We start from the raw sequence: 17109 nt of genomic DNA on the forward strand, positions 1-17109 counted from the left end.
ATAGAAAAAAAAATAAATACAACTCCCGGTCCGTATCGACTACCCCGTCGATACGCTAAACAGCAAGTATCCAAATGCCACAATACTGCCTGATTAACTTTACCGGTATGTTATACCTTCAATAAATATACCAACTTCAATAAACTAACAAATGCACTGTAAGCACAATAAGTTAATAGGTTTCGGAGGACGAAATACCTCGCGATCGACCCGATCACGTTAAGAATGCCAAGCAATCAAGGTTCCCACCTCTCCAAAAAAAACTATATTCCGAGCTTTTGCTCGCAGCGCCAATGTTGTGATTTTAGGTTGGTGCTGGAATGGCCTGATAATTAATTACCTTAACAGTCCCGCTTGTCCTAAATCACACACAATGTAAATGAGCAAGTCCAAGTCAATATATATAATCGGTATCTTCCGTCTTGTTTGCTTGGTTCCCTGCTTCAAACAGACCGGTTCGGGGGGCGTCGAGGTCCCACGTTAACATTTGCATACCCCCTGTATGCAAATCAAGCTAGCGGGGAGACGCCCTCGTTCGGTCGGAGGGGTGGTCTGTTTACCCAGCGGGCGCCGTTCACAACACTACTCTTAGTTCAATTCAATTCAATTCAATTAATAACTGTTACTTTTAATTTTCTTATTTTGATAGCTTCCGTTTGCTTTAATTCCTGTGTTAACTTTCACAAGCATGGGTAGCCTAATGCAAGATTTTCAAAATGGGATGTAAGTAAAAATGAAATACTATACAAAGATGTTTATTAATGAGGGCGCTGTAGTGCTGACGCCTGTAATCTAGCTAACCTGGACAAATTTTTTTTTCTTTTTACCTTTATTTTACTGTTTTGGTTACTGTTATACCGTGAATTGTGTTTATTTGTAATGCTGAATGTGTAGTAACCTAAATTTTGATTTCTGCTGACTAAGTGCCTCTCCAAAAATAACTGTTTTTCTAAACTGATTCTTAGGCCTAAAGGTGATTAAAAGTGACTGTGTGAACTGTAGCGTGACACACTACAACACGGACTGTGGGTGTGAGACAATAGCCAGCTGAACAATGTGTATCAGCCAGCCTAGGCCTAGACCTATTTCGTATAGCCGTGAGTTTATGCTTTCATTTCACTTGGCGAAAAATTATAAACTTATTCCTGAGCTTACTTACCAATACCTCAGAGATAATAAAATCCTCAAACACAAACGTTCTCGAAGAGGAGGAAGGAATATTCGGAGATGTATTGCAACTATAGTTTCGCAAAGTCAAAGAAATTACAATAAAAGCGATGATAATATTGTCCAGGATAGGTTGCCTAAAGTTCTAGTTAAAATAGTGAGAGAAGAGTATGCCTTTAATAAAAGAGCTAGACTTCCATCAATACTACTCACTAATGCTAACTCACTAGTTAATAAAATGGATGAATTTGAAATTGTAATGAAGAGAGAAAATATAGATATCGCTATTATCACTGAAACTTGGTTTACTAACGATCTACCTAGTGATTCTGGAAAATTTAAATTATGTGAATATGAAGTATACCGTAAAGATCGGGCAAATAAAAAAGGAGGTGGTGTAGCAGTATACATTCGTAATCATATAGAATCTGCAAGCATTACTGAAGCTGTGATACCCGAAAATCTTGAGGTGGTGTGGATCCAGGTTAAAGTACCATCTTGTATTGGATCAATCTTATGTATATGCGCTGTGTATTACCCTCCGAGGTGCAACCATGCAATGCTGCTTTCTGACCACATTGTGACAACAGTGGATAAGATTCGAGGAACACATAATAAAGCAGCATTTATTATACTAGGCGACTTCAATGAATTTGATACTGATGAGTTAGAAAACCATCTCTTACTTAAACAAGTCGTTCTTTTCCCAACTCGCAAACAAAATTGCCTGGACAAAATTGTCACTGATGTTGATAATGTTTACGAAACACCCATAAAGCACAGTCCATTGGGCAAGAGTGACCACTGTGTTATCATTTGGAAGCCTTTAAATCAAATTCGCAAGCCTACCTCAAAAGCCTTGATCACAAGGCCATTCAGAGAATCTTGTATTCGATCGATGGGCCAATGGATAACTCAGGAATCATGGGAGGAGGTGTATTTGGCAGAATCAGGAGAGAGAATGGCAGAAATCCTTGAAAATATACTAAAACAAAAATACGAAGAACATTTTCCGCAAAAAGTAATTCGACGACGAAATAATGAAAAGCCGTGGATGAACTATCGCATACATAAATTGATTGATGAGCGACAAAAGGCATATAGATCTAATAATATAAATTTATGGCGAAGCCTAAGAAACAAAGTAAAGTATGAAATTAACAAAGCTAAAGAGAAACATTATAAGGATAATATAGAAGGACTAAAAAATGCACAACCCGGTAAATGGAATAAAACAATTAAAAACATCACAGGATATAACAAGAAGTCAGACAATGTTAAATTAAATAATTATGGTGAATCTGTTGAAGAACAGGCTGAACAAATTAATGAACATTTCTCAAGAGTATGTTGCCAGCTTCCACCACTCAGATTGGAAACACTTCCCTCGTACTTGCCTACAAAACCACCCCCCAAAATATACCATGGAGAAATTTGGAAGAGTTTAAACAAATTAAACTCCAATAAATCTGGCCACCCAGATGATATTCCGGTGAAACTCATTAAGCTGTTTTCTTTTGAAATAGCACAACCCCTGTTTTTAATCTTTAATACCTGTCTAAACGAAGGGGTGTTTCCAACTGTGTGGAAGACCGCATCAATTGTACCAGTACCTAAAGTTAAAAAACCGACAATGGTTGGCCAATTACGACCTATTTCACTAACTAAAATATTGGGTAGAGTATTTGAATCATTCCTAGCGGGATGGTTAAAAACGGATTTTGAACCAGTATTGGATTGTAAACAGTATGGTAACGTGAGAGGAACTAGTACAACACACTACTTAGTAGATATGTTGAATACGGTTATATCCAATATTGATGTGCCAGGGACCTACGCCACATTATGTACAGTTGATTTCACAACTGCGTTTGATAGGATAAACCATAATGTTGCTATTTCAAAGATGATAGAATCTGGTGTTAGACCGTCGATAATTCCAACGATTAGCAGTTTTCTGATGAATCGCACCCAGTGTGTGAAATTTAAGGGACATTGTTCTGGACTAAGAACTATAACGTGTGGGGTCCCCCAGGGTACCAAACTGGGACCCAGCATATTTACTGTTATGGTGAATGATGCGGGTAACACCACTGATAATCGTTGGAAATTTGTGGATGATCTAACACTGGGAGAAATAATTAATATAAAAAATAATAGTACATCATCAGAACTTCAATCCCATTTAGATTCCTTGAGTTGTTGGTGTAAACAAAATGACATGCTACCCAAGCCTTCGAAGTGCCATGTTATTAATATAAATTTTATGAAATCCCAAATAAACTACCCCCAATTTACTATAAGTGGTGAAAAAATTGATACTGTACATAGTATGAAATTATTAGGTCTTGAGCTACAAGACAATTTAGGTTGGGATATCCAAATCAAAAGTATTATCTCTAGAGCAAGTAGAAGAATGTTTCTTCTTTATGCATTGAGAGGATATAGTGCACCTATTGGTGACATGTTAAGTATTTATCAACTCTATATTCGGCCGCTGACTGAGTATGCATGTGTTGTTTGGCATTCTAGCATTACAAAACAACAGACCAATGAAATTGAGAGGTTGCAAAAGCGAGCATGCAAAATTATACTTGGCCAGGACTATGAGAGCTATGATACGGCCCTTACTCAACTCAAAATTACCAGCCTTGCTGAACGTAGAGAAAAATTAACATTAAAATTTGGAGAAGGTATCCTTAAGTCAGAGAGACATCGTAATATGCTGCCTGCTGAAAGACCTAATATATCTAGATTACGTAACCCCAATAGATTTACATTACCTAAAATAAAAACTAACCGATATAAAAATTCAACGATTCCCTATATTATAAACAAATTAAATTCCTCCTGTGAAAAATGAAATTAAAAAAATATATAATAAATGATTGTGCAATATTACCGCCTAAAATAATCAAATGAAGAGCACTGCAGACAACGTTTAATATTAATATACACTGTAAACTTTTATTTTCCGAAATTTAATATATTTTTGTAGATTTTTAATGTTGTGAATATTTTAGTGAATAATTGTGCAATGTTGCCACCTATACTAAAAGATAATAATAATAATAATAATAATCAAATAAAGAACAGTGCAGATAGGTTTTACTTTAGTATATTATAATGTAAATTTTTCGTTTTTTTTTAAATAAAAGTGCAATTGTATTTTCCAAAATTGTGTATATATTTTAAGATTCTTAATATTTTAAATTTTAGTGAATAATTGTGAAATTTTGTAATTGTATATTCCGAATTTATTATTGTAGTTTTTATAGATTTCATTTCAATATTTTTTATTGTAATACAAACGTTATTAGCTATGTGCTATTGTTTTTGTAATTTTATATATACCGTAATAAATAAATAAATAAAAAAAAAAATGTGTACAATAGATAGTTCATTCTACTTTTGGTTCTCAAAACCTTCTTTCTAAAACAATTTCATAGGATCAAAGGTTGGCTTATTGTACACAAAAGTATTCACCATTGTTCATAAGATACAATGTTCTCCTATTGCTAGTTTGAATCCGTCCCACTTTAAACATTGCTATTGTTTTTTAGCTTTCACAATAGTCCCACCCAATTTCGTTTATTTTCTCCAGTTTCCTGGATTCTCTGCATTCTCACTCCTGAATCAATGCATACGCAAACTGCAAACTATCTATCAAAATATTGATTTCGCCATGCAAACCTTCAACAAACAAGATAGTCAATTCATAAACAAGAGTTAATTAAACATTTTTCTTTGCCTACAGAGTAAACAAGGTAATTTGTGGGATTTTAGCAGTGGTTGTCATAGCAATAAACATGTTCTTTGTTTTTACATACATCCCTGAGTTACCATCACATTGGGCATTGTATACCTTCATAGGAATTGTTCTGGTTTTATATCTTGTTTACATTGGGTATTTGGTAAGTATTCATTTTGTTAACGTCTACTCTTACATATCCTTTTCTTCGTCTTTTTCCTGCTTCTCATTTACCTCCACCAAGGATGTATATGTTGTCGATTGCATGTGTTTGTCTGTTTGTTAGCAAGATTACTCAAAAAGTTATTGCAAGGACCACTCCATTAAATTTTGGAGGCAATCCGGACCAGAGTCCCAATTCTGGACCACTTTTTAGTATTATTTTCAGACCTGCTAGTGTTAAAAGATAGGAGACAAATTGTCAAAAGCCGGCAAGCAGTCTTTACAGTAACAAGTAAACTGAAATTGCATTTTCTTTTTTGTCTACTTGTCCAAAAGACTTCATTTTTGTACAAGAGGCAAGAGTTATAATTTGTGATTTGTAATTTTAAAACATAATTTCAAAACTATTTCTTTTCAAATTCACCAGTTTGTTTTTGGCTTTGCTGTTCTATTGTTCTCTCAAAGTGCCGTTCTAGTTGTCTTTGATATTTCTTTTTCTCTTCCTCAATCTTCCTCTTTTCCATCTTCTCTTGTATTCTTTTCTCTTACTTTTTCCTTTCTCCTTTTCCCCCTTATTCACATCTTTCACTGCTTATATATTTTCATTTTCTGCTTATTTCTTTATTTTCTCCTTTTATATACATTCTTGTTCTCTTCTCCTTCCTTCTCCTACTGTAATCTTTTCATTCTCATCTTTTTACTATATCTCCTCTGTTAAACCAAATGTATTTTATTTTTGTAGGCATCAATTTGTCTTGTAGCCCTTGGTGTGCCATATGCCAATCGTATACCAGTAAGTATTAAAATTGTATTTATTTTAAAATTTATACTTTGGTAAAGTTGACCATGTAACTGTATTTTCATTGTTAATATCTCTCTTTGATATTGCATTTTAAACATAAACAAGAAAATTAATGTTTATTAATAAATAATAAAGTTTATCATTGGGATGATATTAGTGATTGTAGTGTTATGTTAATAAAGCTCTGTGTACACTATCAAACTTTATGTGACAGAAAAGTGTGATGTGCCCAAATATGGTAGCGATATGCCCAAACATGGTAGCGATATGCCCAAACATGGTAGCGATATGCCCAAACATGGTAGTGATATGCCCAAACATGGTAGTGATATGCCCAAACATGGTAGTGATATGACATCATAATGTCCATATATGGGCACATCACATTTTTTTGATACATAAAGTTTGATAGTGTAGACAGTGCTTTAGATCATTAATTAATTTAATATATATTGTCAATTCAAATGTACCTATTACCCTAAATAAAAAAAAATGTTATGATTATTAATTGTCTTATTTCTCTTTCAGTGGGTTAAATCATCTCCACCGTATGAAATAGAATCAAGGTTTATAAATGGGAACGATGACATTGATTTGGCAATAAGCAAATGAGAGTTATCTCAGGGTGGCATTTTAGATGATGTATCTTTTTCTCCACGTTTCACCAAAGGTGTAAAAATATAGTTTGTTATATATTGTTGATAAATAGGCAAGGATCAATGAATGTAAAATTTAATTAAAATCATGGTTGTTTTATTGTTTTTGAAAATTGTTTTATATTTTCTGTATGCTTAATTACATTTCATATAAAATTGAAATTGAAGTGCCTTATAATTAATATTTAAAAGATGTTTCTTTGTTAAGGCAATCTAACAACAGGATACTGAGATCGCTTTACCAAGATATGAACTCGTAACAGTCCTTTGATCTTATGTCTGGCTGCGACAAATGTACTGTGGATTGGGATTCTGCTGTAATTTTGTTTCTTTTCAATTTCAATTTTTTTCGTTTCTGTTGTATTTATATGGTGTTGATTTTTTTTGTTTTGTAATACAGTATCACGAACTTGTGTAAAAACAATCAATATTGATTGAACGAGTTGTACTGCACATCAATCTCGTGTCTAAATAAAGTTTATATATATATACATATTCTCTGTGGTGAACTAGTCGTGTTGCAGCCACAGAAAAATCTTTTGATCCGGAGCACAACATCCTGTTGTTAGATTGCCTTGGTCTAAACCCTAGATTGCGTTTGCTATGCCTGAACTGCACTCTGTTCTTTTCCAACAGAAATGTGAATAGGCATGTTCATAATCATTTTAAAAGTGAAATAACTGTAATGTACCTTTTCGCTCTCAATAATAGCAGTGCATTACTCTATGTGCCATCAACGGTTCGAAGCAACAAATTTCATTACTCATTTTGTAGGTTTGTCCAATCCATGCATATTAGTAGAGAAGAGGAAATGTAGCACACTTTTTAATTTACGACATGATACTATAGTATTGTTATTTAAACCACATGCTAAAAATGAAATGTGATTGGTTGATGTATAATAATAAATAATAATTCTACCTTAACATGCTGGGGAAAAAAATAATGCTGACTATGCTATGATATGCTTTAGGTCAGCATTAACAGTTTCCGTGTTTTGTATTAGAATTAAGAGTGTTATTTAAAATATGTATATGTTGTACCTTTTCAACTTTATTTTTATAATATCTACAGTATTATGTTATATTTATTTTAACTGTAAATGTCCCATGTATATTTATTTTTATTTCATCTTTATGATAGTATGGTTCTCTGTTTATTTTTCAAATAGTAATGTATCAACCAAATTACGTACTGTGTTTATTGCAACATGCAGTTTTATTTTGTATTCTTTATAAAGTACAACACTGTTGGTTTGTGTATTCTCATGTTTTTGTCTGGTTTTTCTACTGTTTTTTCGTTGAGTAAGCCATTTTAATGTCACTTAATAGTTAATAACTTTGATAAAAAATTGGAAAAAACTCATTTACTTGAATGAAAGTAATAATTTAAACAAAGAAAATTAGCAGAAGCTCATTTTCAGACAACAGGTTTTGTTCATTTTAACAATTTCATTGTTATTTTTTATGTTTTGGAGATATTACACATTTAAAGTATTTATTTAAGTATAAATATACTTGTTACTGTATGCACAGATGCAGAAGTATTATCACTGCTAACATGATAATATTAGTACAAATGAGGATCACTCAACTCATCACAACAAATGTTGCTTTGAAGATTTTGTATTGTTCTTTAGCTTGGAAATATTATGTTTATTTTAAATTAATTTTTTTAATTAATTATTTTTCTTAATAAGTGCAAAAATATTGGGATTTCAATCAAATATGCATTTTTATATTAGGGCACAATTTTGAGAGCCATACAATTCTAAAATGATTTCACAACAAAACAATATGTACGGTACTCAAAAATTATTTTCAATTTGAATTGATTTATTTTTTATTTACCATTTGGCAATAATGACCTCATGATATGCAAATAATATGCAAATTATATAATCAGATTTAGATGCATATGAATACTGTGGTAACATAGAAAGCTTTACTGTATATATAATAGCAATAGATAATTACATTATACAGTAGTGTCTATAAAACTTAAATAACCATGATTGGTGATCTTATTGGTCACATTTGGAAAGGTCTATATTTGTTAGTACTAATTTGTGTACGCTAATGTTTAAACTAGTTTGTTGGGTTTACATAAATGATCAAATAAATGATAAACTTATGTATTTTAATATAAGTCTATTGCTTCTTTTGTTCAAAACATTTGATATACTAATTTTGAAGATTGTTAAAGAGTGTTTGTTGTTTTTTTCTCAACCACTTTTTAGTGACATAAATTGTCCATGATAATGAAAATCATTACTTAGTTCCATTCGAAAAAAAATTGAAATTACTTTATGTATCATGTCTGTGAGTACTTAATTAAATGGTAAGGAATCCATTGTGAGAAGACACATGTTATCAAACCTGTGCTAAAGATTCTTTTATTAAAGCATGGAGCAGGGAACTCCCTGCATGGAGGTATAGATTAGTAACTACTGTATATTTTAAAATACTGCCCTCTATAGTTTGTGAAACTTTGTAATTTTATCAATTAATAAATTGACTTCTTTTTGATCTGATTTAAAAAAAAAAAATTAATCTTCTTTGTATGAGAAATATTAATTTTATTTTTTCCAGATTTATCTTCAACAGTAGTGAATACAATAACAGAGTGATTTAGTTTTAGTGGAAATCTTTCATTGTATTGTAATTAATTTTACATTTGTTCCGACACAATATTTAAAACCTATGGATTTGTATATTATATGTATCTGAGAACATTTTTCGACACAGTCTAAAGTTGTTAGTTAAACAGCAGTCTACACTAGCAAACTCCTGAGTGAGGCAAGACATTTTTTCCAAATTCTGTTAGTATAGGCCAGTTGACAAACTTCAGCAAATTGCAGAAAATGGTTTGCAGAAGTTAGGCTGTGCACCTTCTTTGACAAACTAGTTTGCTGAGGTTTGGGGTTTTTTAAACTCAGAGAATCGGTCTTTGTGATCATGTGATATTCCAGATGGACAAAATGACATCATCCAGTTACAGGGAGTTCAGACAAACTTCTCCAAACAGTGGCAAACTTGGAGTTTGAAAAAGAGTTTGGTAAAGTTTGCTAGTCTAGAATATCTTAAGTCAGAACATGTTCTTGTAGGTATAGCATCTGGTGGTATGGGTGAAGACTTGGGAAGGGAGTGTTGAATTATTCATTTTAAAAGCTTTATTACCATAAGTAGGCCTATATAACATGTCTTATCCAGTGCCTACAAAGTTATTTTCCTTATAAGGTCAATTTGAAAGTATCAAACAAATTATTCTAAAAAAATACTGAATATAGTACCAAATGCTTCCTATTGCCATTTAGTTTTATTATTATACTACAGTATTATTTATATTATATTCTATGGTGGAATAAAAATATGTTTGATATTAGAAGTTCGGTCACCTGGAACAGAGGGTGGTGTGCAATAACACAAAGAGCCAAAAGGTCAATCTATGTTCAGGCGTCAAGCTTGAGTGACTCCACTCCAGTTTCTGACAAGTTGGTAAACTTATTCATTTGAGTACTACAAGATGATGTGGGTGCTTTTAAATGTCTAACTTTCAAAATGAGGATTATTATATGTGCCTTTCTTTTAGTCATTCTGGAAGTTTATTCACAAGGTAGGAGTTTAATTATATATTTATTTTTAGAACAATTAGTTGTACAACCCAGCTAACTTTCTCAATTTTTAGTGCATTTTCATCAAAATCATCAAATGAGACACTGCAGAACAAAACAAATGGATGGATATACCGGTATTCATATTGCTGTTTGCATGATTTTCATCTTGATAAAACTAACCTGGTTGTAAAGTTTAAACTAACCGAAAACTTCACGACTTTGAGTACTTGGCTATTTGCACTGTGACAATTGTGTTTAAAAATATGACTTTCCGGTGTTTTAATCTTGGAACTACATAAAATCATATGCACGCAATTTTTAGTAATTGTCTGATTTATCTTATTAATATTACAAATTGTCTGTGATCTTTTCTATCATTAATGTGACAACCTTTTAAAACAGAACAATATGTGCATTTAAAATATTGTTTTAATTTCATTTTTCTAACAGATCCTACTTGTTGCCATAAAATAAGGAGCTATCCTTCCTGTCAATATGCTTGTGATTTGGTAAGTGAAATATTCAAATTTAAACTTTTAAAAATTAAAGATATATACTTTCCTTTATTGCCAACAAAAACAACATAGGGCCTAAACATAATCATCATTGACAAAAGGTGATAAGATTTAGTTAAAATAAACTAATCAAAGCAACAAAAACACCATGAAATATTCTTATTATTATGAATTATAAAATATGGCATATGTTGAAATAATTAATTTAATGTAATATAAAGAAAAAGAAGAAAAATTCAAAGCTTAAGTTACGATAAATAATAATATAAATATAATAAATAATAAAAATAACAAATGTGAAACTGAAACTCTTAAACAGTACTTTAGATATATATTATTAATTTAAATAAATCTATTTTAACAATTTCAACAAAATGTTTTCTAAACATCTATCAACTGTATTTTTATTTAAAAACAACATTAGAATTAATTAGAACACCAACAGCTCTCTTGATTGATAACTGTAACTAAAGCTGTAGGCCATGTTAATTTCAATTGATAAAATAACGGTACTCTATAGAAAAAAATTCAGAAACTCTAGTCTTAATACTAGACTGGTGCAAAAGTCTCAAATTCCGTTTTAACATTTGGAATACCAGATATTCTCAAAAACCAGGCATATTATATTAGGCCAAGAGTGTATGGTATTGTAAAATCCACAAACAATAAGAACGTTTTAGTATTTTATGACTATTTTCAAACAGAAAGTAACATTATTTAACATAAGCTAAAGTTAATACTCCTGGCTAAATAAACATTTACCTTTCTGTATTTGACAACAAGCTTTTTAAATGGTCATTAATTATTTCCTTTATTTGACTGATAACTGATTTAAACCTGATAATCTGTGTTAACAAGCATTTAGATAAAGTAGTCCATGTATTTTATAGCTTCATAAATCACTCTTCAACAACTGAATTTAAAACAATTAAAAACACATAAACACATTGTTGTTGTTTCAGAACCAGGCAGACTTCCTTACTTACAATTGAGGCCTTGAATTTGATTCTTGTTTTGTTTATACTTATGAAAGAAAACTGTTTAGTTTAGTTTTGGTTACATTTCTTTGCTATAAAATACTTTGTTTTATCATTTTTTTGCATCTGAAAGTTCATACACACCAATATTTTTTACCGGTGTTACCATAATATTTTAAATTTTTCCTCTTAAAAATATAGTTAATTTGTTCAAACTTATTCAACAGAAACAGATCCTCTGACGTACCATTATTCCAGGGATCTCAACTTTTTAACATTTAGGTTGTCCTTCGGGCAAGCAATGTCTAAAATTTGGTTTCCACAAACATTGTTAACCTGCCCAACTTTTTTGTTAATTTGTTTTTTTTTTGGAAAAACTAATTAATTTCCATTTTCTTTTCAAAAGTAAAAAGATGCTGGCTAGTAGAAATTATCCTTCATTGGTCTACTGATTTTTATGATGTTGCCCATTGGACAGGTGATTCTGCAAGTCTTTATTTTTCACTATCCCACTCACCTTTTTTGGTCAATTTTGTATCCCGCCTTCATTAATTCTGTCTGACTGTGTACTTGAGCAATATGTTTAATTTGCTATAGCTCCGTCTCATACTGTTTGACTTTAGCACCTACATAGATATGCAAAAAAACATTTACTTCTTTTTTTATATAGGAACCGAACAACTAAATCTTTCCACAATAGCAAGTATTTATTACATCATCATTTTTAAAATTTTTTTAAGTCTAAAAGCTAGAAAAATAACGAATAATAAACTGTCTTTGAATTTGTATCTGTAATTTGAAATATCCACAATCTTACAACATAGCAATTTTCCAGAAATTATTAGCATATTAATTTGAAAATTGACAAGTTAATTCACAGCAATTCCAAATTCATTAACTTGACGCGTTATAATTGTATGTCTTAATTTGTTCTTACTATTCAAATACCGGTCGTAATTGTCGTGCAATCAACCCCACTATTCATGTTTGCACGTTTCAACGTCATTGCTATGTTGGAACCAGGGAGCAAACAAAGACACCGACTAATGCTCACAGTCTGCCTGTAATTTGCCTAATTTCACGAAGGTAATGGCTTTGGGAAATTTCTCCCCTACCTAATCGAAGTTAATTTGATTTACACTATGAGATCTACTTTCCAAAGAATTTAATAAAATTGTGTAGTGAATAGATCTTATTTCCCCTGCACTTATTCAAGTGTCAGATGCTATTATTGATAAAAATAGAAATCTGTCAGTTTTATGTCAAGTTTAATAATGTAAAATCATATAGAAGCTATAAGAAGGAATGCACTTTTAAATAAGAAAAAACCCAAAAGCCAATTTTCCTATTTTCTGATCTATTTCAGCCTATAAACCTTTTTTTATGTTCTGCACACATGAACATTTACTTTTGTTGGCAATTTCAGTTTGTGTATTTTTATAATAAAAAAAATGTGATGTACATGTTGGTAAATTGACCTTTCTGTGTTGATTTTTTCTCATGGGTTATTTTGAGTCTCTCAGTCACATGTCACATTTGGGGAATTATAATAATGCCAATTGAGAATTTTATTAAATCTATATTTTTTATATTATATAAAAAGGCATTTTAAGAATAATTTTTGTTTTGATGGTAGAATTTATCGTTATTTTTAAACCATTGGGGAATATTTTGTATGCAAAAACTAACCTTTTGTGGTACAATGTTTGTTGGAATGGATAGAGCACCTAATTTAGGCTGAGTGAGTGGCCCAGTGTACCCCACCCAAAATACAAATATGTCCATAGTATGTATTGCATTCTGGTCTAAATCATTGTACTTTTAGACATGAAGTTCAACAGTCCATTGAGGTCTTTGTCCTATTATGTCATTCCTAAACATCTTTCAACAACATTCATAATGGACTCTGCTGGTTTTCAAAGGCAACAACATAGGATGTACAAGTTGATGTAGTTAACATTCCTACCGTACTCAGAAAATGTTACCTAAGGTGTTTTTCATCAAGGTTTACAAATTAATTGAGATGTTCGAATTTGAATACTGGTAGTATTCATTGATAAAAATAAAGAATAGGAAAAAATTTAAATTATTCATTTGATTTATATTACAGACATTAAATTGAAATACAGTACAGTATGTCATATTTTAAAAACGTTTTATTAATTTTGAACTATTTAGTGATTAAATATGATTGTTAAAAAATTGAAAATATAATATAAAGTTAAAACAAGAAATATTTCATACAAAAATTGCTTAATGTGGAGGAATTTTATGCGCAATTTTTTTTGCGAAAGAAATGATGATATTTAACTAGTATTATGTATAGTACATTTCTCTATCGACAGACTGTATTATTAATAACAATCCTTTAATTAACAGTTGCGCGATTATGTGCTTTTGATGGTAAATTTAATGATTTTCATTGTCAGTTTTACAGATTTTAAGATTTTTAAAAAAATTGGAAATATAGCAAAAAAAAAAATTGTACTCGCTTTTAGATGTTTTTAATATTTTGTTAATTTTTCAATTTATGGTATCACAATTTCAATCAATTAATGGTGATATGGATATTACAATATGAGTTAAATAGAAGATTATAATATGATGAATGATGAATCAGTTTTTAAAATGAATACATTGTTGAGTCAATTGAATATAACAATATACAGTACAATACAAATTACAAAGAAATCAATAAAAAGTTAAAAACATTTTATAAAAAAGTTAGTTGAAAATATTTTATAAAATCTATACATAATTGTCAGCCATACAATTAATATGGGAAAAGTGAGCACTGAAATATTATGCTCTACCATTGGTGGAAAACTCCAAAGTTGGTGATGAATTTCTTTGCTCTTTTAAGTTTTAGTCTTAACTTTTGGTATATATAAAGCAAACATAGACACGGGATGTGTATTTTTCAGTTCTTCTTTGCTGTATCAACTATTAGTATTACACTCAAGAAAGATACATTTTCTACCAATTAATGTTCAAATTACACTGTAATGTGGCCACCGTGAAATTAAATATGCCCTGGTAAAAATAAACTAAATTCTAAAGTCACAAAACAAGTTTCCTTTTGGCCACAGGATCTGAACATACACATATTGAATTTTGATACTGTTTTCTAAAATGAACTAATTGAAAAAGCTGTTAGGAAAATGATTCACTGTGATTGGTTGATTATTTCACCAAAGGGCATCATTTTGTTTCAGATTACACCAGATACAGTAGATGATAAAAGAAAGTTAAAGATTTTCAATGTTGTATCAATGATTTTTTGGTGAATGTTTAATGTTAGGATAGAAAATGACTTGTTTTAGTGTTTAATCACTTCATTTCTCACATGAAATATCTAGAATCAAAGTAAAAATTACTCCATGTAATTTTAATAAAAATGTAGTTTATTCTAAATCTCTCCAACAAAAAAGACATCTTTACCTGTACCCAGGAACTCAATTAGAAAGTTTCAGCATAATATAATATCAATAAATCACATTTATTAGGCTAATCATTAATATGGAATAAATATCCTTATATTTTCAGATGGTGCTTGAATCTACCTCAGCTGGTAGGAGACAACATGTGGGAAATTTAAACAATAATTGTCCACCTTCACTGGTATGTATGTTTTGTACAATAAGTTTAATAATTAAATAATAATAATTATTTTTGTTTGCAGTGTAGAGATCTGTATTTTAATATAGATTTCTACATTGTAAATTTTGACTTTAAGTAAAGAGGGTGGGTGTTAGGGGTGGATATGCATATTTGAATGTACAGTATACCAATATTTCTGTACCAAATAAAAAACATTATTATTTTACAGACACAATTCTGGACGTGCGTCAACAACTCTGCTCCAGGTAGGTGAATTTTATCAATTTTTGAACTTGCTAAAATATTCTCCCCATTTATTCATTATTTTATTTTTAATTGTCCAAACAAAACTTGTTAAACATAAAACTTTAATAAATAGTGTTTTTAAATGGTTTATTTTTCATAGTAAGCCTCCTGTATATCATTTTTTTGCAAACCACCTCTCCTCCCAACAACTTGTAGGCCCCTGAACTGCTTGCCAGGATCCCCATAAATCCTCAAACAAACAGTCACAATGGTGACTTGCATACAACTGTGGAAGAAGGAAGTCCCATACAACAAATTGTTAAAACTACTATTTGTTTATACAACACTTTAGTTTTTCCTTTAGGAGAGCTGTTTCTTTTTTGGATAGGGATTAAGAGTAACAACATGTGGCTTACTTGCAGTTCCTGTTAAAAGAGAAAGGGGAGCTATTAGCCCAATAACCTAATGACCCTATCATTCAAATTGGGTATTGTTTGACCCTATGCTTCTAGTGTTTAATTGACACAATTTGAAAGACTTATTGATTCATGCAGTTTAAAGAGATTTTGAGTGTTTAGGTATATTGATGGTAATAACATTGTTATTGAATAAATACTAAAGCAAGATGTTGCAAATAGATTCATTCTGTTCAGTAGACTGATCGATAATTTACATCAAAGTGCAGAATATTTAACTGTATGGCACCTGTCTTAGAGTAGAATTCTAAATACAACTAAGTGGTTGACAGCTTGTTGTCTGCCAGTTGTAAACAAAACAGTTAGGATTTTAGGGAAATAAATGTATGTAGTAAATAATAAAAGTAATAATTACTGTTCCTATACTTTCAGTGTTATTTGATGGTCCGTTATTATTACTTTAATTAAATTATTATATTATATATTATATATTTCTATGAAAAGAAAAGAATTTTGTTGATGTACAGTCACAGACACTGCTGACAGGCACACTGAACAGTTTTTAATAAACACATTTATTACCAAATAAATGTTTGAAATAATAACACTGGACTGTTACTGTTAACATGCACTAATGTTAAGAATACATCTAATGGAGCTTGCTTGTGTAATCAAACTGATGTAACTAAATTTCAAAAGTGCATCCAATTAAGCGTTATACAGTACCACTACATACAACAATTTAAACCGATTGACTATATTTAACTCCGATAGCGAAAAGAGCATGTATGGTAGCTTATAAATGAGTTTGTGTTTTTTTATATCCAAAGTCAAACAACTCTGTTCTACATAAAAATGGTGAAATGGCATTCCAACATGTATAGGCCTACAAAACACCACTAAACCAGTTATGAAATATGCTTTTGCCAAGCAAAATGAAAGCAATTATTCTTACACTTGTTTCATTGCCTTGAAACAGGTTCTAGGCCTAAATAAAAGTACATTTGATAAACCACAACCACTGATTTTTGTTGTTTATGTGCTACCAGTGAGTAGCACATGGTTTTTGGTTAGCCTAGAGGTCTTTTTCCTGATTGAATTTTAGATTTGACTCCCTAGTGATGCATTCTTTTACTAGTTTTATTATTCCCTCAACACTAAACTCTAGATAATGATTTAAAGTTCTGTTTAGTAGGCCTCC

The 17109-nt window shown here is 30.8% G+C and overlaps 2 protein-coding genes across 5 annotated transcripts in view; both read left to right on the forward strand.

The window, feature by feature from the left end:
- The window catches only part of LOC140063690 (natural resistance-associated macrophage protein 2-like), an 82055-nt gene extending 73391 nt beyond the window's left edge, over positions 1 to 8664 (forward strand). For all 4 annotated transcript variants that reach the window (XM_072110156.1, XM_072110155.1, XM_072110153.1 and 1 more), the window contains 4 exons: positions 650 to 723; positions 4925 to 5081; positions 5823 to 5873; positions 6411 to 8664. In XM_072110156.1, the coding sequence (XP_071966257.1) occupies positions 650 to 723; positions 4925 to 5081; positions 5823 to 5873; positions 6411 to 6494 (366 nt within the window). In that variant the 3' untranslated portion in view covers positions 6495 to 8664. The remainder of the gene's footprint in view (positions 1 to 649; positions 724 to 4924; positions 5082 to 5822; positions 5874 to 6410) is intronic.
- A 1944-nt stretch (positions 8665 to 10608) lies between these two features.
- LOC140063692 (reversion-inducing cysteine-rich protein with Kazal motifs-like) overlaps positions 10609 to 17109 on the forward strand; it is a 34107-nt gene continuing 27606 nt past the window's right edge. Inside the window, exons 1-3 of the mRNA XM_072110160.1 lie at positions 10609 to 10663; positions 15193 to 15267; positions 15476 to 15512. Coding sequence (XP_071966261.1) covers positions 15193 to 15267; positions 15476 to 15512 — 112 coding nt within the window. The 5' untranslated portion in view covers positions 10609 to 10663. The remainder of the gene's footprint in view (positions 10664 to 15192; positions 15268 to 15475; positions 15513 to 17109) is intronic.

The sequence above is a fragment of the Antedon mediterranea genome, chromosome 1, assembly GCF_964355755.1.
Source record: "Antedon mediterranea chromosome 1, ecAntMedi1.1, whole genome shotgun sequence".
NCBI classification, from domain to species: domain Eukaryota; kingdom Metazoa; phylum Echinodermata; class Crinoidea; order Comatulida; family Antedonidae; genus Antedon; species Antedon mediterranea.